A 25,727-nucleotide genomic window follows, 5' to 3' on the forward strand; every position below is an offset into this window, starting at 1 on the left:
CCCATCCCTATCCCCATTCCTAGGAAACCACTACCCTGCTTTCTCTCACTGTAAATTGGTTTGCATATTCTGGAAGTGGAATCGTACTGTACATACTATTTTTTTTAACTGGCTTTCCTGGTCAGCATAATGTATTGGTTGAGCTTCTTGGATCTGAGAGCTCTATAATTTTATCAAGTTTGAAACATTTTTGGTCATTAGTTCTTGAAATAATTTTGAGGACTCGACTCTGATTACTTGTATCTTAGGCCATTTTTATATTGTCCCACAACTCACTGCTACTCCATTCATTTGATTTTGAGTCTTTGCTTTGTGTGTGTTTCATTTTGGAAAATTTGTATTTTTATGTATTCAAGTGCCCTAATCTGTTTTTCTGCAATGCCTGTTCTGCTGTTAACCCTACCACGTGTAGTTTTCATCTCAAACATTATAGTTTTCATTTCTAGAAGTTTGCTTTGGGCCATCTTTTATATCTTCCATGTTTCTACTTTGCACATTAATGTTTTCCTATAGCTTCCTAAATCTGTGAGATTATAATGTCTTTGACTGCGAATTCAGTCATCGGTGGCATTTATTGCTATGTTTTGGTGGGTCCGTCTTTCTTCTCATTATGGTTTATACTTTCCTCTCATGTCTGGTAATATGCCAGACATTTTTAATTTTGTGTTTTTGTGCACTGGACACTATTGTGTTCCTGTATGTATTTTTGAGGTTTGTTTTGGGATGCAATGAAGTTATTTGGAAACAGTTTGATCATGTCCAGTTTTGTTTTTCAAGTCACTTGTTTACCTTTGCTGCTTGATATTCAGTGTCTTGAAAGCCATTGTTTTATATATTTTAGTTTTTTTCAGGTGCAGGGTTACATCCAGCTCCTGTTAGTACCTTTTTGATAAAAATGGAAATCTCCTAACGTTTTTTAATTTTCTTTTTCTTGCATTTCATTTTTTCATCTATTTTTTAGATTTTTTTTCTTTACCAATTATTTTCTTAAACTTATTTCTCACCTGCTTTTATTCTCCCTTTTAATTTTTTGCTCTTATTTGTCTTAATCTTTCATTTTTGTAACTATTTATTTTTAATGGTACTTGACTCATAATCACTGAAAAATACATATTTTTTGCTGAATGGCATAAACTACAATAATGTTCTTGCCCAGTCTGGCAGACATGGGCGTATACAGAGACATTTAAAATATTAATGAATTTAAAAAAATATTAATGAATTAATCCAATTTTATTTTTATCAAGATATTAAACCTATTTTAACACTGAAATAGTATTACACACCATTTTTTTTCTCTTTCAGAAATTAATTAATCTGTTTTCCATATTTCGGTTTCTATTTTTTCCCTTTGTCATTGTATTTGGTTAATCTCACCAGTATGCATTGATTTGAGATTTCTTTTTCATAGTCACTCTTTTTTTTAATTCTTTATTGATTAAAGTATTATATAAAGTCTCCTTTTTCCCCCATTGATCTCTCCCTGGCCACTCACACCCCACAGCACATGCCCTCACCCCCCTAGTGTCTGTGTCCATTGGTTATGCTCATATGCATGCATACAAGTCCTTTGGCTGATCTCTTACCACACCCCTCCTCCCTGCCTTCCCTCTGAGGTTTGACAGTCTGTTTGATGTTTCTTTGTCTCTGGATCTATTTTTGTTCATCAGTTTATATTGTTCATTATATTCCACAAATGAGTGAGATATTTATCTTTCTCCAACTGGCTTATTTTGCTTAGTATAATGCTCTCCATGTCCTTACTATTGTGAATGGTAAGATTTCCTTCTTTTTTACAGAAGCATAGTATTCCATTGTGTAGCTGTACCACAGTTTTAATAGCACAATTTACCATAGCTAAGATTTGGAAACAGCCTAAGTGCCCATCATCAGATGAGTGGATTAGAAAATTGTGGTACATCTAGTCACTCCTTCTTACAAGTGTTTCTCTAGAAAACTACTCCTGCATGGTTTTTCTTTATATCACAACTCTACTTTTAGCATGACTAGAATAGTTTTTCTGACTAAAACTGCTTTTATTCAGCCAGAATTTGACATGGCTTAGTAATCAAACTCTTACCTCTGTATCGGCCAGCTGTCTAAGGAGAATAGATTTCACCTATATAGGGTTTGTTATTCTAGGCACTATTTTAAGTCTTTTATATTCAGTATATTAACTCATGAGATTCTCAAAACAACCCTATGAAGTAGTTACTATCATCATCCTCAGTTTAGAGGTGGAGAAACTGAGGCATAGCGGTTGAGTGACTTGCTCAAAGTCACAATGGCTGTAAATGATAGAACTGACTCAAATTTATGCTCTATGCATTTATGATATATGGTTTTCCTTTGTTGTGAAAGTTTATTACATTTCTGTTAATAAGTTCAATAATATGCTATATGGTGACCTAGCATAGCTTGTAATTTCTAATTTCATTAAACTTATATGACAAGTCATATAGCCAGGTACACACATAAAATTTTTAGGGAAGTAATCATGAATAGGGAGATATTTGCAATTTTGTAAATGTTTGTGCCTATAGGTAATAGGGTATATTATTATTATTTTTACATGTCCTAATTTTGGTGCATCATTTAAAGTGCACTAAAAGATCTTAAACCTGTGTTCTTTTTTTTTGTTTCAAATAGATATTGTGGAAAATCGGTCCCGCCCTCTCTTATCATCAGTACCAACTCATTAATGCTTGTGTTTGTGGCTGACTCTGACCTTGCTTATGAAGGCTTTTTAATAGACTATAAAGCAACTAATGCATCAGCAGGTAACAAAACAGCATTTGTATACTTGGATTCCTTTACTCCATTATAAAATGGTACTATGAAAATACTTCATCCCCAAATGAAAGCTATATTTAGAACAACATGTAGTGACTTCAGTATCTTCCCTATTAAAAATAGAGTAATGTTTAAATGAGGATTGTTTCAATGATAAAAAATTTTCTAATTTTGAAAATTAGAAGGCGGTTTTGTAAGAGGATGTTTTTGTTCTTAGGAACTATACACTTACGTTTTCAGGGCTACAGATATGTAGTGTTTTCAGATTACTCTTAAGTGGTTCAGAGAATAAAGGAGTGAGCAAGTCCGAGAGGAAGAAAGGGTGGGGGAGGAAAAGCAATGGGGGCAACATGCAAATATGTAACAAATCTGGCTAAAAGGAATTCAGGAGCTATTTCTTGCAATTTTTCTATGAGTTTAAAATTCTACCAAAATAAAGTTAAATTTCTTCTACCAAAGAAATCAAATATGCATTTTAAGAAATTAAAAAAAAACAACAGTAGATAAAAATAAGAGGCTACTTATATAGAATTTTATGGCAGGAAATAGAAGATTTCTTGACAAAATAGACATTTCTAAATTTGACTTAATAAAATTGAACCTTTTCAGCATTTATAACTTTTATTATATATTTCTTATTAATTAATTTTCATCATTATTTTGCTGTAAGTGCGGTGTAGGAAACAAATAACCATTTGCAAGGAGGGTCTTTGATGTAATACAAGCATGTCAAACTCATGGCCCACCAGCCATGAGTTTGACATGTTTGATGTAATATCTAAACCAGAGATGCCCCAACCCCAAAACCTGTGGGGTTTAGGAGTGTTTTTTATGTTTGTATTCCCATGTGGGATGTGTACCAGTTTAGAGAGTCTGGGTTTTCCTTTTTCATCACATTTAGAAAGAGATTTAATGGTCCAAAATACTAGCCAATGTAAGTCTATAGTGGACAGATGCTCAGCTTTCCAAGCACATCCCAGCCTTTGGCTTCCCCAGAAACATGGTGTGACTCACTGATGCCCCTTTGGAAAGCACTGGGAGCTTTTCCTGTGCCAGAACATGCTCCCTCTGACAGCGTCATGTGTCCAGAGATCCCTGGTGCTCATCTTTTAAAGCTCCCACTCCCATAAACAAACAAACAAACAAACAAACAAATCTATATATATATAAAAGCCTAATATGCAAATTGTCCCTGCGGGAGTTTAACTGGGAGACCGATCATTTGCTATGAGGTGCGCTGACCACAGGGGGCGGCTCAGAATGAAAGAAGGCCCCAGCCAGCAGCTGGAAGGCCCCGATTGGCCCTGATCACTGGCCAGGCCTAGAGACCCTATCCATACACGAACTTTATGCACCAGGCCTCTAGTAAGTAAATAAATAAAAATTTAAAAATCTCCCACTCTGAACCCCTACCCAATTTTTCATTTATTTCTCCTCAGAGTGGCCAGACACTACTTTTCATTTTAGGCAAAACTGCTGTTCTGTGTAGTAATTGAAGTTCTATGTCTTGGTAGCTTGGCTTTAGAGCTCTTCAGAATCCCGAGTGTGAGAAAATCATTTCTCTCCTGCGGGACCCTCTCTATGAAACAGTTTATTTTCCAGCCTAAGCTCATGGGAAATTGAATCCCCAATGATTTAAACAGGTTATGTTATACAATTGACTTAGTTACTGGACTTTTTTCAGTTGTTTAACATCCAATGACCAAAACTGATTTTTCAAGAAATTCCAGTGTGCACACAATTTTCCATCCTTCTATAGTTTCTCCTGCCTCATATATTTGGCCAGAACCACACTGAATATTAGATTAGGTTTTGCAAAAAGTCACTTGAACTCTCTGGGCCACAGTTTCCTTATCTGTAAAATGAAGGGATTAAATTTGATGGCCTTTGAGATGTCTTCTAGCTTTAATCAACTATATGAACACAGTTTAATTTGCTGCATGTATAAGCTAGCTGTATCTTAGATAACATATGATGCAGGCAGGGCCTCCTGGAAATGTTATGGGAATATTTGTAACAATATGCAAAGTAAGACATATCTCTGTAATGACTAAAACAGCTCTGCTAATACCACACTAGCTTGTAAGGCAATCAATATCTAGTGCAATAAGAACCCAGAGCAATCAAAATAATCTGGCAGGGAGGTGTTAAAGTTAAATTCTAATTACATAATTTTTTCAGAAAAATAAGACACGGGGGAAATAAAAGTAAGTTGAGAAAAAGGAAAGGAGCAAGCTGGACAGAAAGGGAAACTGATGAAGACAGGGTGTTACAGAAAACCGGAGAAGAACCAAGCAATACTTAGAGAGATGGAGTTACATTTATTACGCGTGGGTCCAGAGGAAAATGTCTCTCAAATTCTGGGCCCCAACATGAAGGAATTTTCCCTATTTATATGTTTTTATCTTCTTTATCTCCCAAATATGGGGTGTTTCCGGCCCCCTTTGCAAGTTCTTAAAGAGTCCCTATGTGCTGGGGCCTTGAGACCTCAACCAAAGGCTTGGCCTGGTGCCAGCACTGATAATTTTGTCTGGGGAAGGTTTAATGGCCTCTCTGAAGTGGGAGTAGTCTCATTTTCCTTATTATTTAAGCAAGTAAGCATTTACAGAAGCCAAATAGCAGGGTTAAAATTTCAAACAGCAGTTTTTATATAAGATGGATGCTTCAAGAGGACATAAGAAAAGACAAGTGATGAAAGAGAGGTGGAAAACTGGACAGGCTCACCCATCGCCTCCCCGGGTGCTTACCACTACTTTGGCCTCTGGTCCAGTCAGGGCTGAAATCACAGACCAGGGAGCGTTCCCTTTCTGCCCTTTGGCTAAGCCTGGCCGCTCCCTGGTTGCATGCTGTTTTTTTTGCTCAGGGACTAGACTAGCCCAGGAAGGAGGCTGCTGTGGGGGTTGGGCTGGTGACAACCAGGCAGCGGGGGAGCCTGTCAGGCAGCCGGAGTCCAAGTGCATTCCCACCTGGAAATAGGCAGGTGTTAGGACACTTACTTTTCAGTTGTTATCTTATTTTTTTATACTTCAGCATAATGAAACCTTATCACAGAAAAGCATTAATGGATGCTCAGTCATTGGCGCTCATTCTATTTTATGGCTTTAGCAGAAGTTACTTTCAGACCATTAATGAGATTTTTGGTTCTTAATTTCTAATTCCTCAGCACAACAGGTGTGAGTTTCTTTCCTGTCTTTATCTGATAAAGGCTAAATTTCCTGACGGGACTCCAGTTCCGTTTCCATCTGCAGTGCAGACTATGGGGCTATGATGTCAGCCTCTAAGTATGTGTGTGGGAGGAAGAGATTGGCTTCTGGTCATTGCTTTGACTCCCTCCCTCATCACTGTTTCTGCCTTTATCCAGATGTGCCTGGGAAATAGAAACAACAAACTAACAAATAAAATGTCCAAGGGTAGAAACTCTTATGATTTGCTTAGTAACTGATCATAAGATTAGTTTTTAAATGTTTGCTTATTTAAAGTATGAAATATTTGAATTCTGAGAGATACTTAACTTTACTCATTTAATTTGTAAATTAGGTCTAGTAATGCAGTGTTTCCAAACTCTATTGTTCATAAGAAATTTGGGGTGGAACTTTCTTGTTACAAATTTCCTTGATTAGTTAACTTTACTGATTTAAACTGCAATTTTATATTCTATTAACATTTACTTCCTAGACATTAATATAATATTATAGAGAGAATTTTAAAAGTATAAGAGTTGAGAAATGTACCTGATACATTTTCTACTTTAACATTAGATGAAAACCTACATAAAATCTAATTTAATGTTTTTCAAACATTAAAACATCCATGACTCATTAGTGGGCCATGAAATTAACTTAGGTTACTACCTACATTTGTTAAAAGTATGGAATAGAATAGAAAGTATCAGAGTTTATCATACTGAGTTAGGTATTATTTCACCAAACCTGTTTGCTATATCTATTGTGTGTGTGTGTGTGTGTGTGTGTGTGTGTGTGTGTGTGATTGATGTAAATGTATTTTTATGGTGTGTCAGAAAGTTCAAAACACCAATCTAGTTCAATTACCTAATTTTTTAAATGAGGGAAATTGAAATCAAGAATTGAATTTATCCTCCCAAGAATACACAGCTAGTTGGTTTAGAAGCCAAAACCTAACAATCAAGTCCCAACATCCAATCTGTTCGTTTTGCCATGTCTACTTTAGCTCTTGGAAATGCCCTAGATGAACTGCACATTGTGTGGCTGGTAACATTCAATTCACAGCTATGGTAAAACTGTGGTAGACTTTCCTATTTTCTTCAAAGAGAAGTGTTTTATAATCACCTAGGGAAATGACAGGAAGTATCAGAACCACATCAACATAGGGTTTAAAGTGTGCCCTGGTGGGATTTCTCAGTCTGCTTATTCCCAACTAAGAGTGCCCGCCTACCCCCACCCCTGCCCCAGTGTGTGTTTAGTGCTGTTTCTCATCAGTCATCTTGGAATGGGCGTAGAGGCACCTAAGAGTTAGAGGTCAGAAATGATATTCAGCCCTGGCCAGTGTGATTTAGTTGGTTGGGCATCCAACTGAAAGGTTGCTGGTTGGATTCCTGGTCCAAGCACATCTCTCAGTTGTGTGCTAGATCCCAGGTAGGGGGTGTGCTGGAGACAGCCAATGGTTCACTCTCACATCTGTGTTTCTCCCTCTCTCCCCCTCCCAGAAGGCCTGATTCTATTTTAAAAGTTAAATCCAATAGAGCAGTATTCCCAAACTCTCTTGTTCATAAAAAACTTAGGGCAGGATTTTCTTGTTACACATTCAGGTAGTGGGTTTTCACCAAGCAATTCAAGTTATTGTAATGAAATTTTGCAGTTCCCCAGAGACTCTGAAAGTCAAGTCTTAGTACATAAATTGCAGCGTATAATTAAAATTGAGATGTAATTGTGGACAGGATTGTAACTGCTCATGGTTGAAAACACTTTCCATGACAGGGTCAAAGAAGACTGAAGACAAGTCAGAAGTCTTGGTTCTTGTCTTGGCTTCGATATTAAGAATGCTTTGGGCAACTCAGAATCCTCTGCTTCTTTCAATCCACCTTGAATTCTGTGTTTTCTGCTGTGAGATATTCAGATATTTTTCCCTCTGGAAGGGTGTTAGTAAGTCTATTGATCTTTTAAAGATTTATTTTCTTATTGGTCAGTATTTTCTCGTACTTTTGTGTATATGGGTATCCTGGCACTTCCCAGCTCAGGCATATTTATTATTTGATTTCTTAGTCCTTAGAATGGAAATGCTAAAGAAAACATCTAATTGTGCCCTGCTGCTGCACCGTGGGTTTGCACTTGGGCCCAATGAAGGCGGTGGGGAGGTGGTGGGCAGTTTGGCCCCCTTCCAACACCCTGGGTGCAGGGCCAGGTCTTGGCCTTCCTTGGGGCTCCTTCTCCGCCCTCATGGCAGATTCAGGGAGACAGGGGCTGGAGAGGGTGGCTGTGTGCTCCCCATCTCCATCTCCACTGCTGAGCTGCAGCAATTCCTTCATGAACCTGTTGTCTCCCTTTCGCCATTAGAGCTTCCTGTTTGACAACGATGGTGATGGAGACGGGTGGGTGGGATGAAGAATAAGTGGATGAAAATGCCCAAGACTCAGTGGCCAAGGAGGAGCCTGGGAGGAATGGAGTGACAGGGGTGCACCAGTGTGGTTGAATCCAAAGATAACCAAGAAGAGCAGAAACTGGTGAGCTTACCAGAAAGTGTGGTTTGTTGGCAAAGAAAAAGAAGAAAGTGACTGTCTGTAACAGAAAGCTCTAGATGAATTAAATCAGAAAAAAAGAAAAGAAATTAAAAGGCAGAATGTGAATAAAGATAACTGCTGAAGAAAAGCACAAAGACTGGGTTGAGAAAAAGAATGAACAGAAAAGAAAGGGAACAAAAAATTAGTGAAATGGAGGAAAAAGCAGCAAAGGCATTCGAGAAAGATCATTTGCAAGAAAAAGCAAAAGAAAAATATAAAGAATGGTTAAAGGAAAAAAATGCTGAAGAATGTGAATAGAAGAAGAAAGAAAAGGAAAAAGAAAAACAACGTTAAGCCGAATTACAGAAAAAAAACAGAAATAGCAGAAAAAAGTTTAAGGAATGGTTGGAAAATGCAAAAAATAAACCTCCTCCAGCTACAAAGAGCTATGGTTATGCCAATGGAAAAACATTCAGGTATTTACAGTGGAAATTCTTATCCAGAACCAGCCCTTTATAATCCAATTCCTGCAAACCAACTCATATGCCTCCTCGCAAAGACACCAAGGATCTACCAGGAAAAAAAGACTAAAGGCTGGTGATAAGTCAGCCACACAGGTCTTCATCTCTGGTAATTCATAAAGCCAGAACCAACCTTTGCCTTGGAACTCTGTGCAGAATACAAAGACAGTAGATGTGGGAAGCTGCATGCTTTTGCCTGTAGATAATTAATTTTAAAATCAGAAATTGTGTTCTTTTTTTTTTAATATTTTATTGATTTTTTACAGAGAGGAAGGGAGAGGGATAGAGAGCCAGAAACATCGATGAGAGAGAAACATCGATCAGCTGCCTCCTGCACACCCCCTACTGGGGATGTGCCCGCAACCAAGGTACATGCCCTTGACCGGAATCGAACCCGGGACCCTTCAATCTGCAGGCCGACGCTCTATCCACTGAGCCAAACCGGTTTTGGCAGAAATTGTGTTCTTTACTGCTTGGTCAGTAGCTCAGCATTTGATATGATTATTGACAAGTTCAAATTTTTGCATTTATATATGGAGTCCTTAGAACTTTTTAAAGAAGATATTTTTAACATATTTTTATTGATTTCAGAGAGGAAGGGAGAGGGAGAGAGAGATAAAAACATCAATCATGAGAGAATTATTGATCAACTGCTTTCTGCACGCCCCCTACTGGGGACTGAGCCCGCAACCTGGGCATGTGCCCTGACTGGGAATCAAACCATGACCTCCTGGTTCATAGGTTGACTATCAACCACTGGGCCACGCCAGCTGGGCAAGGAAGATATTTTATACAATCCATCTTTGAAGGATAGGTGATTGACTATCTAACAATTGTGTTTGTATTTAGCTTGTACTAAAACCACTGTGATACTAATAAAATCAACAATTTTTCTTGTGGGGGAAAAAAAGAAAACATCTAATAGTAATATTTCTAATCTTCTACCCATCCTCATTTCTGAATTGGCATTTCCTGCACAGAGAATCCAGGGATTATTAAAGAGTACAGGATTTGGAAAGGGAGGACTTGGCTTTGAATTTGTATCTTTGACATGTTGAAACTAAGTGATTTTAAAACTTAACCTCTGGGAGTCTCAGAACCCCCCTCATCCATACCTCTCTAAAAAGTGGAGGGTATAATAACTGGCTCTCTCACATAGTTGGGGATAATAAAAGGAGACATTCTATGGGAAAATCACACAGTCGCTGTGAAACACGACAACTGTGCCAGGTGTAAAATAGAATGACTGATGTCCAAGTGCAGTTTTTTACACTAGCGGCTATAGTGAGTTAGCTTACATTCATATCCATTTGAATTGGTTACCTGTGAGGGAGAATCAAAAGCCAATTCTGTGACTGCCGAACAGCGAATTGTAGAGCAAAATGTTAGATTTTAATTAAGGAGGCTTCTTCTTTCCTAAAGGGAGCAATGGAACCTGTAATTTTATCTTCCCTCAAGGCTTCACTTGGAAGAATGTTAAGCCAAAGATGCCAATAGAAGCTGATGATGGTTCCTGGTTTGACTATTATTTAGCACATATCTAGAAAATCTGAGGTCAGATGGATTCATGCAGACACAAACGTCTCATAAGTGATTTCAGAAAGCACCACTTATAGATGATCCCTAATGTAATTCGATAATCATGTTATTGCATAAGGCTAGGAAGGGAGATGGTGGAGCAGTTCCCCATAATCTAGGGTCTCTCTAAGAGATTCATTCTCAGATCCCTTTATTCTATTCCTGTCGCCCAAATTGTATGGGGCTGACATCATCACTGCTTGTGGGTTGGAGGGATATTATTCATGTTTTGGATTTTCCCCTTTCATAATGAGTTGAATGCTGTTACTAAAACTTTTTGAAAATGCTTTGTGGAGGCAAAGAAACATCATGATTTTTAGAAAGATACAGCTTTGTGATTTTGTAATGGTCCACCGAGGAAATTTGTATATTTTCTCTTTTCTTTCTTGACATTTTTTTCTTTTTGAGGTTGGTCAGAAAGAAAGATCTGTGAGGCCTGTCAATAGTTGTCTTTGATCTTCAGAGATATCCTTTTCCATTGCAGCTCAGTTGAATATACTAGTAGTGAATGGGAGAAATATACTTACCTTTTTCATCTCTTTGTAAATGTTGTTAGACTATCACAAAAGGTGAAGAACCATTGGAAATGAGTCTTCCTTTGCCAACATGAGTTATAAACAAGAGGCACTTTTATGTTTGCATTTTGTATTGATGTAATAAGAATTATGCCAACAGATGATTGTGGGAATACATTCAATTTTACTTATTTGTGCTTATTACAAAGCATAAGATGAAACAAAAGCATAGCATTAATATTTCTCTGTATTAATATTATTCTAAAAAGAGTCTTTTATTCTGACAAGGGAAGAAAACATGAACATTGTATACAGACTTCAGTGTTAGATAAGAGGAGTTACTAGCCTTTCAAGAAGTAGACATAGTAAGTTCAGAGAACCATTGTTCTTTTCCCTATAAAGTTGCGAACCTCATAAAACTGCAATCAAATTTTAACATTAAATATTATTGTTAATATTTATAGCAGGTGTACCTTCAAATATTTTGTATTGATCTATTTTAATTTTATTTATTATTTATTTGATATCTGAATTATTGGATTTTCTTTAGAGAGCCAACTTGTTTTTGCACAGCACTTTTAAACTTTTAACATAACATAGATTTAAAAATAATCCTCACCCCAGGATATATTTTTATTAATTTTAGAGAGAGAGGAAGAGAGAGAGAGAAAAATAATACACTGGTTGCCTCTTGTATACGCCCCCTATTGGGGATCAAACCCGCAACCCGCAACCCTGACCAGCCTTTTGGTGTAAGAGACAAACCTCCAACCAACTGAGCCACCTGGCCAGGGCCTTAACATAGATTTTTATTTTGCAATTATTGTAAGTAATTTAGTAAGTAAAATTCACCTGGAGTTTTAAAAATGTGTATATCCATGTAATCACTACTCCATTCAAAATATATAGCACTTTTATCATCCAAGAAAATATCCTAGTGTTTCCTTGATCAATCCCTCCACATGTTCCATCTCAACAACTGAAGACCTGATTATTATCACTATTGATTAGTTCTGCCTATTCAAAAGGCAGGTATGAGTAGGAACACACAGTATGCACCCTTTTATCTTTGGCTTCTTCATTTAGCATAATTCTCCTATAATTTATGTTGTATTTATAACTAGTTTTTTTTCTTTTTCTTTTTCTTTATTTTTTAAAAATATATTTTATTGATTTCAGAGAGGAAAGGAAAGGGAAAAAGAGATAGAAACATCAATGATGAGAGAGAATCATTGATTGGCTGCCTCCTGCACACCCCCTATTGGGGATCGAGCCTGCAACCCAGGTATGTGCCCTTGAGCAGAATTGAATCTGGGACCCTTCAGTCCGCAGGCCAATGCTTTATTCACTGAGCCAAACCAGCTAGGGCTTTTTAAAAAATGTAATACTTCAAACGATTAAAAAAAATAAAATTAAAAAAAAAAGAAAAAGAAAATTAGGTGGAAAGAAAAAAAACTAATGAATAAGCCTTTGTATGGATATATCATAACTTGATTATTTGGACAGTGGGGTTATTTCTAGTTTTTAGCTACTATGAAATAGGCTACTGTGAACATTGATATATAAGTTTGTTTTTTTTTGTGGACTTGTATTATCCTTTCTCTTGGGGCAATACCTAAGAGTAGAATTTCTGCATGATATGGTAATATTATGCTTAACTAGAGGCCTGATGCACGAAATTTGTGCAAGGGGCTCGGCCCTTGCAGCCCTGTCTGCCTCGCGGCCACACACCCCATCCACTGATAGTTCCGGAAGGTTGTTCCGGAAGGTCATCCCGCCATCTGGACTAACTGGCATATTAGCTCTTTATTATATAGGATTTTATGAGAAACTGCTAGACATTTTTAGTAAAGTGGTTATATCATTTTATATTCCCACTTACAATGAATGAGAATTCTACTTTCTCCTCATCTTTGCCAACGCTTGGTATAGTCAGTCTTTTCATTTTTAGCCTCTAGTATTTGTGTAGTGGTGCCTCACTATTGTTTTAATTTGCATGTCTCTGGTGATTAATAGTGCTGAGTACTTTTTAATATACTTATTGACAATTTATATATCTTGTTTTGTGAGGTGTACAATTAAAATCATTTTGTTCACTTATGTTTGTACTAGAGGCCTGGTGCATGAAAATTTGTGCACTGGGGGTGGGGAGGGGTTCGTCAGCCCAGCCTGCCCCCTCTCACAGTCCAGGAGTCCTACGGGAATGGGCCTAAGTCACAGTCTGGCCTCCCTCTGTGGGAGGCGACTGGGCTGATCAGGGAAAGGCGCCTCCCCCATCACCCTGCTGTTGCTGCCACTGCCAGCCATGGCTGCTGTGAGCCCCGGACCTTGCTGCCACTGTGGCTTTGTCCAGATGGATGTCTGGATGGATGTCCGCCCTAATTAGCATATTACCCTTTTATTAGTATAGATTATTTGTCTTATTATTATTGTATGCTATATATTCTGGATACAATTATGTCCTTTGTCAGATAAATGTATTGCAAATATTTTCTCCTAGTATGTACAGCTAGCATTTTATTTTTCTTAATGGTATTGTTTGAAGAGCAAAAGTCTAATATGTCCTTTTCTTCTGTTATGGTTAGTGTTTTCATATTTTGGCTAAGAAATGTGTAGCTATTAAAGTTGTGAAGATTTTCCTCTGTGCATTCTTCCACAAATTTTGCAGTTTTATTTTTTTACATTTATGTTTATAATCCACTTTGAGTTAATTTTTTTATATCATGTGAGTTTTGTATCCAGGTTTGTTTCTTTGCTTGGCAAATGGCGTTTAGTTGTTCAAACACTATTTTTTTTTTAAGATTCTTATTTTGTATTCTGTTTCTTGTTAAACTCATTTATTAGATCTAGTAAATTTTTAGTAGATTCCTTAGTATATTCTACAGTCGATCATATCTGTGAATAAGGACAGTTTTATTTTTTTCCTTTTCTTCCTTCCTTTTTTTAAAATTTTATTTTATTGTTTAAAGTATTACAAATAGTAGTACATATATCTCCTTTATTCCCCCATTGACCTTCCCCCAGCCTCCCCTACCCCCTGGCACATGCCCTCATCCCACCCCACCCAGTATCTTGTGTCCATTTGTTGTGCTTATATGCATGCATACAAGTCCTTCGGTTGAACTCTTTTCCACCCTCCCCAACACTCCTCAGCCTTCCTGCTGTAATTTGACAGTCTGTTTGCTGCTTCACTGCCTCTGTATCTATCTTTTTATTCATCAGGTTATAATGTTCTTTATTATCCATAAATGAGTGAGATCATGTGGTATTTTTCTTTCATTGCCTGGTTTATTTCACTTAGCATAATGCCCTCCAGTTCCATCCATAGCATCATAGTATTCCATTGTGTAGATGTACCATAATTTTCTAATCCACTCATCTGCTGTTGGGCACTTAGGCTGTTTCCAAATCTTAGCTATTGTAAATTGTGCTGCTATGAACATAGGGGTGCATATATCCTTTCTGACTGCTGTTTCTGTTTTCTTGGGATATATTCCTAGAAGTGGGAATACTGGGTCAAATGGGAGTTCCATTTTTAGTTTTTTGAGGAAACTCCATGATGTTATAGGTGATAACATTGGCAAATATGTTCTCTCATGCAGTGGGCTTTCTTGTTTTGTTGATGGTTTCTTTTGCTGTGCAGAAGCTTTTTATATTGATGTAGTCCCATCTATTTTCTCTTTAGTTTCTATTGCCCTAGGTGTGGTATCGGTGAAGAAATTGCTTCGGCAAATATCTGAGATTTCACTGCTTGTGGATTCCTCTAGTATTTTTTATGATTTCCTGTCTTATGTTTAAGTCGTTTATCAATTTTGAGTTTATTTTTGTGTATGGTATAAGTTGGTGGTCTATTTTCATTTTTTTGCATGTATCTGTCCAATTTTCCCAACACCATTTATTGAAGAGACGGTCTTGACCCCACTATATGTTCATGCCTCCTTTGTTGAATATTAATTGAGCATAGTGGTTTGGGTCAATTTCTGGGTTCTCTATTCTATTCCATTGGTCAATATGTCTGTTCTTGTGCCAGTACCAGGCTGTTTTGAGAACAGTGGCTTTGTAATACAGCTTGAAATCTGGTATTGAGATCCCACCTACTTTGTTCTTCTTTCTCAGGATTGCTGTGGCTATTCGGGGTCTTTTTTTTATTCTAGATGAATTTTGGGGGAGTTCTTTCTAGGTCTGTGAAATATGCCATTGGTATTTTAAAGGGAAGTGCATTGACTCTATAGATTGCTTTAGGTAGTATGGACATATTAATGATGTTGGTTCTACCAATCCATGAACGCGGTATGTTCTTCCATCTGTTTATATCTTCCTCTATCTCTTTTTTCAGTGTCCTTTAGTTTTCCATGCATAGGTCTTTTACCTCCTTAGTTAAGTTTATTCCTAGGTATCTTAATTTTTTTTGGTGCGATGGTAAATGGAATTGCTTTTTTAGTTTCTCTTTCTGTAAGTTCACTATTGGTGTATAAAAATGCCATAGATTTCTTGGCGTTAATTTTGTATCCTGCTACATTGCCAAATTCATTTAGTAAGTCTAATAATTTTTTGATGGAGTCTTTAGGGTTTTTTTATATACAATATCATGTCATCTGCGAATAAGGACAGTTTTACTTCATCTTTTCCAATTTGGATGCCTTTTATTTCTTCTTCTTGTCTAATCGCAATGGCTAATACTTCCAGTACTATGTTGAACAGGAGTGGTGAGAGTGGGTATCCCTGTCTCATTCCTGTTCTTAGGGGAAATGATTTTAGTTTTTGCCCATTGAGTATGATGTTGGCTGTAGGTTTGTCATATATGGCTTTTATTATGTTGATGTATGATCTTTCTATTCTGAGAGTTTTTATCAAAAAGGGTGTTGAATTTTGTCAAATGCTTTTTCTGCATCAATTGATATGACTATGTGGTTTTTATCTCTCAATTTGTTCTTCCTTGAATGTTTGGTAAAACATTTTGTTTGCTGGGAGGTTTTTGATGACTGTTTCAATTTCTTCCATAGTTATCAGCCTATTGAGATTTTCAGATTCTTCCTGATTGAGTTTTGGAAGGTTGTATTTTTCTTGGAATATGTCCATTTCCTCCAAGTTGTCCAGTTTGTTGGAATATAGTTGTTCATAGTATTTTTTAACAATCCTTTGTATTTTTGTGGGGTTTGTTGTTATTTCTCCTCTTTCATTTCTGATTTTGTTTATTTGGGTCCTCTCTCTTTGCTTCTTGGTGAGCCTGGCTAGAGGTTCATCAATCTTGTTTATCCTTTCAAAGAACCAGCTCTTGGTTTTGTTGATCTTTTGTATTGTTTTTTTGGTCTCTATGTCGTTTATCTCCACTCTGATTTTTATTATTTCCTTCCTTCTGCTTACACTGGGCTTTTCTTGTTGCTCTCTTTCTAACTCTTTGATTTGTAGGGTTAGGTAATTTATTACCATTGTTTCTTGTTTTTTGCAGTAGACTTGTAGAGCTATGAACTTCCCTCTCAAGACTGCTTTCACTATGTCCCATAGATTTTGGATTATTGTGTTTTCATTGTCGTTTGTTGCCATGATGCTTTTTATTTCTTCTTTGATCTCTCTGGTAAACCAGTCATTGTTTAATAGCATGCTACTTAGCCTCCAGCTGTTTGATTTTTTTGGATTGTTTTTATTGTTGTTGATTTTCAGTTTTATGCCATTGTGATCTGAGAAGATGCTTGATATAATTTCTATCTTCTTGAATTTGAAGAGACTGCCTGTGACCCAACATATGGTCTATCTTTGAAAGTGACCCATGTGCACTTGAGAAGAATGTATATTCTGTGACTTTTGGGTGAAATGTTCTGAAGATGTCAATTAATTCCATCTGATCTAGTGAGTCATTTAGGATTGATGTTTCTTTGCTGATTTTTTGTTTAGAGGATTTGTCCAATGGTGATAGTGGTGTATTAAAGTCCCCTAATATGATTGTATTGCTGTCAGTCTCTCCCTTGATCTCCTGCCCAGTGGGGCTTGACAGGGGACCTCAGGCCATGTCCTCCACTCCAGTGCTGGGCCGGGGACCTCAGGCTGCTTCCCCCACCCCGGGCTGGGGGACCTCAGGCCGTGGTCCCCACCCCAGCACTGGGGGACCTGAGGCTGCACCCCCCATTCCCAGCAGAGCTTGATGGGGTACCTGAGGCTGCGCCTCCCCACCCAGCAGGGCTTGATAGGGGATCTCAGACAATGCCCCTCAATTGGCGATGCTACAGGGGGCCTCAAGGCGTGCCCCCTGCCCTGTGGGGTTTGATGGGGGACCTCAGGCCAATCCTCAGTCCGGTGGGGTTTGACAGGGGACCTTAAGGTGTGCCCCACCCCCACCCCAGAGCCAGGCCGGGGGACCTCAGGCTGCACTACCTGCCCTGGCACCGGGCCAGGGGACCTGAGGCTGTGCCCCCCACCCGGCAGGGCTTGACAGGAGACCTGAGGCTGTGCCCCCCACCTGGCGGGGCCTGAAGCTGTGTCTTCCACCCTGCAGGGCTTTGTGGGGGCCCTGAGGCTGTGTCCCCCACCTGGCGGGGCTTGACGGGGGACCTGAGGCTGTGCCCCCCGACCGGTGCCAGGCCAGCAGACCTGAGGCTGGAACCCCTGCACAGCGGGGCTTGACGGGGTGGGGCCGGCCGGGTCTGGATCTCACCCAATGGGGGTGGGGCTGGCTGGTTCTGGGTCTCACGCAATTTTTAGGTGCCATGGGTGGGTGGGGACTTGACTCTTGGTCCCGTGGCACGCCCCAGACTCTGACAGGAGGAAGATTTTCATATAAATTTTACTAATTTTCTTTCATCTCTGATACTTCTATTATAGAGAAAGGGCAAATAGCATTATTAAAATATTTCCTCTAATTAAACTCCTTTGAATGTGCATTAATTTTGTGCACTGGGCCACTAGTATAAATATAATTAAATGATAGAACTAAAATTGCATAAAGAAGAGGGCAGGTAGACAGAATTGCAATATTATTATTATCGCTATGGACAGGGACTAGTTTAGTACCAGTTACTCATCAGGGCTGGAAGCAAACAGTTTCTATAATTTAGAATTAATAGACATTATAAAATATTAATGAATATCATCTTACTTGGGAGAGAGTAGAGGGGGTAATATGATGGGAGATTATATAGTTATCCTACCCCTCTTAGTTTTCAATATATTATGTAATACTAGAGGCCTGGTGCACAGATTTATGCACCAGTGTGGTCCCTTGGCCTGGCCTGTGGACATCCCCCGAGGGGTCCCTGATTGCAAGAGAGTGCAGGCCAGGCCAAGGGATTCCACTAGTGCATGATCGGGGCTGGGAGGGATCGAGGGAGGGGTCCAGGGCATGTCCTGCCCATCTCACCCAGTCCCAATCAGCTGGACCCTAGCAGCAAGCTAACCTACTGGTTGGAGCACTGCCCCCTGGTGGTCAGTGCGCATCATAGCGACTGATGGAATGGTCGGACACTTCGCAAATAAGGCTTTTATTATATAGGATAATTTTAATGTATATTTACTAGATGTGATCTTGGCCAATAGTATGATAAGTGAAAATTAATAATGGTTGATAAATTCCTATTTGTATTTGAAGGCCTAATAGAGGAAATATGTTCATATAAAAACAATCACAATAAAATAGATTTAAGACTCAAATTACCATTTGCTTAAAATTTTATTGAGCAAAAGGAAATTAATTCTACTTGATTAGGAAAGGCTTCACAGAGGAAGTGATATTTGAATTTGACCTTAAATGATAAGTTAGAATTTATTTGTTAAAGGGTGTGTTTGGGGAAAGGGGGAAGTTGTTAGATAAAACATTTCAGACAAAGTGAAGTGTGAAGATCATTTGAATACATTAGGGACTGTGTTTACCTTTGTGCCAGTAACAGAAAATAAGATTAATATGTACATCAAAATTTCAGCAGGGATTAACAAGCAACCACCATTATGTAGCAATAATGACTTGCATCTGGACAAAGTACAGGAAAATTACTCATCATTACTTCTCAAAAATTTCATTAAATTAGGTTTCTTTACACATGAACCTGATTACACATACCTTTCTCCTTCAGAATAATTGCAAGTTGCATTAGAAATAGTCAATGGGATTGCATTTCCCTTCTGGGAGCAGAGTGGGTAAGCAAAGAAAAATTATCTCTTTAAGTACAAATGACATGAACCGATAATTTGCTCTAGATATTTGATATACTGGCTGAAGCTGCCTGAATGTCAGGGTGGTCAGTGAGTCTCAGTTCTGCCAGCTCGGGATCATAGCCTTTACTTAATGTCCGTCCATGCGATCCATGAATTTTTTATCTTAGTAATACTTATTACTGGGTCTGAAATACTTAATCTACCACCTCTCTCCCACTTCTCTGTCTCTCTGATCCCTCTCCCTCCCTCTCCTGCCTTCTCCCTGTCTTTTTCCTTCCTCCCTTCCTTCCTTCCTTCCTCCCTTCCTTCCTTCCTCCCTTCCTTCCTTCCTTCCTTCCTCCCTTCCTTCCTTCCTTCCTTCCTTCCTCCCTTCCTTCCTCCCTTTTTTCCTCCTTTAAGTAATATCCTAGCTGATAATACAAATATATGGAAAAGTATATGACATTCATCTTTGAAGCTAAATATCACTGTCGATTCCTTCAAGACAGTAAATCCTTGATTGTTTGCTGCTTCAAGCTGAGTAAACCAAATAGTTGGTGAATGCCTGGTACTCTGAGGGTTATATGGAGGTAGTAGAGCCTATAATATTTGCTATATGTCTCTGTGCTCTCAATGTCAGCAATTCCTCTGTTACTCTAGTATGATTACACAACAGTGACCAGGGAAATAGCATAAGCATCCTCATTTTGTTTTTTTACTCATAATTAAGTAGAATAGTGCATTATCCCCCAAAACATTTCAGTAGATCTGTGTCTACTCCTGGACCCTGGATTTATATTATTACTGGGTTTAATTGAATATACCTTAAAATGCATTGACACCAGATTTTCTTTGGGAACTATCTCAGATTTGGAGAGCATAATAGGTTGAGTGGATTGGTTAGTAAATATGGAATCTGAAGGACTGAAAAGGTAAAGTTAAAACTCTTAAAGTGGAACAGTTAATATTTATTTAGGACATAAAATTGTCCAAATACTATCAAAATGTTTTGTGTGATCTAATTTATTCCCCATAATTTGTGCTCTGTTTTTCTTATACCTTTCTGGTCTATTTTGAAACCTAATGATGATTACTACCATTTATTGAGCACATACCATGTGCCAAGGCCTTTAACTGCATTGTCTCTAAGCCTTAAATGTGTACTTAAAGATAGTTACCATCTCCATTTTAGAGATGAGGCTCAGAGAGGTGAAGTAACTTGCCCAAGGTTGCATAGCTTGTCAACATTTGAGCTGGGCATTGATTCATGGTCACTCTGATCTGAGTCTCATCTCCTATTCTTCACCCTTATGACTGAGATACCTGCTTTGTCATTTCTCAAAAATGCATGCTTTGGTTAAAACCATTTGAAATGAAGCTTGTGAAAAAGAAAACAGAACTAAATTATTTCTAAGCCCCCTTTATGATTTCTGTAGTTGAGTCTCATTTTTAATGTTCATGGTAATTTGCCTGAATTAGAAACATTATAACACTTCCAAGAACATAAAACATTTGTTTACTTTCATATATATAACAAATTTATACTACTTAGCTTAGGTTTACTATTAAAAATTGTTTTGCCTTTGAGATTTCAAAACTTCATTTTGAAATGAAATTACTCTTTGAACTTTCCAAAACAGCCTATTAAAAATCAAGTAAATTGGCACAAATTAATCAAGTGTGTATTACTGAATGTCTTATGAATTAAATGTAGCATAATATTTTTTACATTTTTTATTTTCTCTCTTGTGGTCTATTTCTTTTCACAGTATGCTTGGAAGACTATACAAAAGAATCTGGTACATTTACTTCTCCAAACTTCCCCAATAATTATCCCAACAACTGGCAGTGCACTTACAGGATCACAGTGGGAACCACCCAACAGATTGCATTGCATTTCACCAACTTCTCCTTGGAGGAGGACATTGGTGGAAAATGTCTAGCAGATTTTGTGGAAATTAAGTAAGCACCTTTGTTTCATCATAATGCTTTTCATTATTTCCATTCACAATCTCTCCTGGAAAGGTTAAGGAAAATATGTAGAATTTCTGTATAAAACTCCTTGCAGTTCTCTTTCTTATAAGACATAATGTTTTTCATTTGGAGCCTGACTTACCAGAAGAAAAACAGAGAATTGCATAAGATTCCAATTATTTTGAAGTGAGTCTTTTATTGCAAATATTTGAAAATAAACTCCAGATTTTATTTGGGCAGAGTAAACAAATGTACTACCACTTTGAAATTAGATACTAGTTATTGTTGCATATCTACTTTATATAAAATTAGTTTATATTTTAGGCTGTTCTGTGTCCATTTAGTCTAATTAGATCATAAAATGATGCTAAGATAGCAACCTTATCTTAAGGTTTTCACAAAGTTTTTTGTGTTAAGTAGTAAGTCTAGGCTTGTCAATTTCAGTGCATGGCATTTTTTCTTTAATTCTTTGAAAGAATGTGTTTAAAAAGTTATATTTATAGTAAAGGTAAGTTAGCTTATCTATTGATATCTCTCCAGATCATTAAATTGAGTTAAATTTGGCTAATCAATTTGGCATACATCAGTTTTAAATATTTTATTGGCATTTCAAAAGCCTAGAATCTTATACTATTTGATGGTAAATTTTATTCTATGATATAAAGTAAGGTACTAAAAAAGTCATACTTCTACTATATCATGCTAAAATAACATAATTGTCTTTATTTATAACAGTTAAACATTGAACTTTTATATTGAGTGAATCATGTGTTTATTTTTTTAAATTTCTTTATTGATTAGGGTATTACATATGTGTCCTCATCCCCCTATTATCCCCCCAATGCCCCCACTCATGCCCTCACCCCCCTGTTGTCTGTGTCCATTGGTTAGGCTTATATGCATGCAAGTCCTTTGGTTGATCTCTCCCCCTTAACCCCACCCTCCCCTACCTTCCCTCTGAGGTTTGATGGTCTGATCGATGTTTCTCTGTCTCTGGATCTGTTTTTGTTCATCGTTTTATGTTGTTCACTAGAGGCCCAGTGCATGAAATTCATGCATGGGGGGTGTGTGTCCTGCAGCCCAGCCTGTACCCTCTCCAATCTGGGGCCCCTTGAGGGATGTCTGCTGCCCTACCGGGATCGGGCCTAAACGGGCAGTCGGACATCCCTCTCACAATACAGGACTGCTGGCTCCCAACTGCTTGCCTGCCTGCCTTCCTGATTGCCCCTAACCACTCCCCTGCCAGCCTGATTGATGCCTAACTGCTCCCCTGCCAGTCTGATTGCCCCTAACTGTCCTCCCCTGCCAGCCTGGTCCCCCCCAACTTCCCTCCCCTGCAGGCTTGATCGCCCCCAACTGCCCTCCCTTGCAGGCCTAGTCCCTCCCAACTGCCCTTCCCTGCTGGCCATCTTGTGGCAGCCATCTTGTGTCCACATGGGGCAGCCATCTTTGACCACACAGGGGCAGCCATCTTGTGTGTTGGAGTGACAGTCAATTTGCATATTACTCTTTTATTAGATAGGATTATATTCCATAAATGAGTGAGATCATGTGATATTTATCTTTTTCTGACTGGCTTATTTCACTTAGTATAATGCTCTCCAGTTCCATCCATGCTGTTGCAAATGGTAAGAATTCTTTTTTACCGCAGCGTAGTATTCTATTGTGTAGATGTACCACTGTCTTTTAATCCACTCATCTGCTGATGGGCACTTAGGTTGTTTCCACATCTTAGCTATGGTGAATTGAGCTGCTATGAACATAGGGGTGCATATATCCTTTCTGATTGGTGTTTCTAGCTTCTTGGGATATATTCCTGGAAGTGGGATAACTGGGTCAAATGGGAGTTCCATTTTTAGTTTTTTGAGGAAACTCCATACTGTTCTCCACAGTGGCTGTACCAGTCTGCATTCCCACCAGCAGTGCACGAGCGCTGCTTTTTCTCCTTATCCTTGCCAACACTTGTCATTTGTTGATTTGTTGATGATAGCCATTCTGACAGGGGTGAGATGATACCACATTTTTAATTTGCATCTTTTGGATAATTAGTGACTTTGAGCATGTTTTCATATGTCTCTTGGCCTTCCTTCTGTCTTCTTTCGAAAAGTTTCTATTTAGGTCCATGCCCATTTCTTGATTGGATTGTTTATCTTCCTTTTGTTAAGTTGTATGAGTTCCCTGTAAATGTTGGAGATTAAACCCTTATCATTGATAACATTGGCAAATATGTTCTCCCATGCAGTGGGCTTTCTGGTTGTTTTGTTGATTGTTTCTTTCACTGTGAAAAAGTTTTTATTTTGATGTAGTCCCATTTATTTATTTTCTCTTTAGTTTCCATTGGCTGAGGAGCAGTATCAGTGAAGAAATTGCTTTGGCATATGTCTGAGATTTCGCTGCCTGTGGATTCCTCTAGTACTTTTATGGTTTCCCATCTTATATTTAAGTCCTTTATCCATTTTAAGTTTATTTTTGTGTATGGTGTAAGTTGGTGGTCTAGTTTCATTTTTTTGCATGTATCTGTCCAATTTTCCCAACACCATTTATTGAAGAGACTGTCTTGACTCCATTGTATGTTCATGCCTCCTTTGTCGAATATTAATTGGGTATAGTGGTTTGGGTCGATTTCTGGGTTCTCTGTTCTATTCTATTGATCTATATGTCTGTTCTTGTACCAGTACCAGGCTGTTTTAAGAACAGTGGCTTTGTAATACAGCTTGAAATCTGGTTTGAGATCCCACCTACTTTGTTCTTCTTTCTCAGGATTGCTGCAGCTATTCGGGGTCATTTTTTATTCTAGATGAATTTTTGGAAAGGTCATTCTAGATCTGTGAAATATGCCGTTGGTATTTAAATGGGGATTGCATTGAATCTATAGATTGCTTTGGGTAGTATGGACATTTTAATGATGTTGATTCTACCAATCCATGAACACAGTATGTTCTTCCATCTGTTTATGTCTTCCTCTATCTCTTTTTTCAGTGTCCTATAGTTTGCACATATAGGTCTTTTACCTCCTTAGTTAAGTTTATTCCTAGGTATCTTAATTTTTTTGGTGCAATGGTAAATGGGATTGCTTTTTTAGTCTCTCTTTCTGTAAGTTCACTATTGGTGTATAGAAATGCCATAGATTTCTTGGTGTTAATTTTCTATCCTGCTAACATTGCTGAATTCATTTATTAAGTCTAATAATTTTTTGATGGAATCTTTAGGGTTTTCTATGTACAGTATCATGTCATCTGTGAATAAGAACAGTTTTACTTCATCTTTTCCAATTTGGATGCCTTTTATTTCTTCTTCTTGTCTAATCGCAATGGCTAATACTTCCAGTACTATGTCAAACAGGAGTGGTGAGAATGGGCATCCCTGTCTCATTCCTATTCTTAGGGGAAATGATTTTAGTTTTTGCCCATTGAGTATGATGTTGGCTGTGGGTTTGTCATATATGGTTTTTATTATGTTGAGGTATGATCCTTCTATTCCCACCTTGCTGAGAGTTGTTTTCAAGGAAGGCTGTGTATTTTGTCAAGTGCTTTTTCTGTGTCAATTGATATGACTATGTGATTTTTATCTCTCAATTTGTTTTTGGGATGTATCACGTTTATTGATTTGCAGATATTGTATCATCCTTGCATCCCTGAGATAAATGCTACTTGGTCATGGTGTATGATCTTTCTGATGTACTGCTGGATCCGATTTGCTAGAATTTTGTTGAGGATTTTGGCGTCTATGTTCATGAGGGATATTGATCTTTAATTCTCTTTTATTGTCTTGTCTTTATCTGGTTTTGGTATTAGGATAATGCTGGCTTCATACAATGAGCTTGGAAGTGTTCCTTCCTCTTGAATTTTTGTAATAGTCTGAGGAGGATAGGTTTCAGTTCTTCCTTGAATGTTTGGTAAAACTCCCCTGTGAAGCCATTTGGCCCTGGGCTTTTGTTTGCTAGGAGCTTTTTGATGACTGCTTCAATTTCTTCCAGAGTTATTGGCCTATTGAGATTTTTAGATTCTTCCTGATTGAGTTTTGGAACGTTGTATTTTTCTAGGAATATGTCCATTTCTTCCAGGTTGCCCAGTTTGTTGGAATAGAGTTGTTTATAGTAGTTTTTTAACAATCCTTTGTATTTTTGTGGGGTTTGTTGTTATTTCTCCTCTTTCATATCTGATTTTGTTTCTTTGGGTCCTCTCTCTTTGCTTCTTGGTGAGCCGGGCTAGAGGTTAAACAATCTTGTTTATTCTTTTAAAGAACCAGCTCTTGGTTTCATTGATTTTTTGTATTTTTTTGTTGTTGTTGTTTGTTTGTGTGTGTGTGTGTTTTGTTTTTTTTTTTGTCTCTAGGTCATTTATTTCTGCTCTGATCTTTATTATCTCCTTCTTTCTGCTCACTCTGGGCTTTTCTTGTTGCACTCTTTCTAATTCTTTGAGTTGTAGAGTTAGATGATTTACTACCATTTTTTCTTGTATTTTTTTTATTTTATTTTTTTTTTTTTTAGGTAGACCTGTAGAGCTATAAACTTCCCTCTCAGGACTGCTT

General features: G+C 37.9%; 1 protein-coding gene and 1 pseudogene across 2 annotated transcripts in view; both read left to right on the top strand.

Annotated features, from left to right (window-relative positions):
* The window catches only part of CUBN (cubilin), a gene marked incomplete at its 5' end in the record, with an annotated part of 316,681 nt that overhangs the window by 56,495 nt on the left and 234,459 nt on the right, over positions 1-25,727 (top strand). Inside the window, 2 exons of the mRNA XM_080671851.1 lie at positions 2,650-2,780; positions 20,993-21,185. Coding sequence (XP_080527977.1) covers positions 2,650-2,780; positions 20,993-21,185 — 324 coding nt within the window. The remainder of the gene's footprint in view (positions 1-2,649; positions 2,781-20,992; positions 21,186-25,727) is intronic.
* LOC308255543 (coiled-coil domain-containing protein 34-like) lies at positions 8,042-9,181 on the top strand (annotated as a pseudogene). Its single transcript has one exon. The product of its transcript is annotated as a coiled-coil domain-containing protein 34-like (transcript).

The sequence above is a fragment of the Plecotus auritus genome, assembly GCF_963455305.1.
Source record: "Plecotus auritus genome assembly, chromosome: 1".
Taxonomy (NCBI): domain Eukaryota; kingdom Metazoa; phylum Chordata; class Mammalia; order Chiroptera; family Vespertilionidae; genus Plecotus; species Plecotus auritus.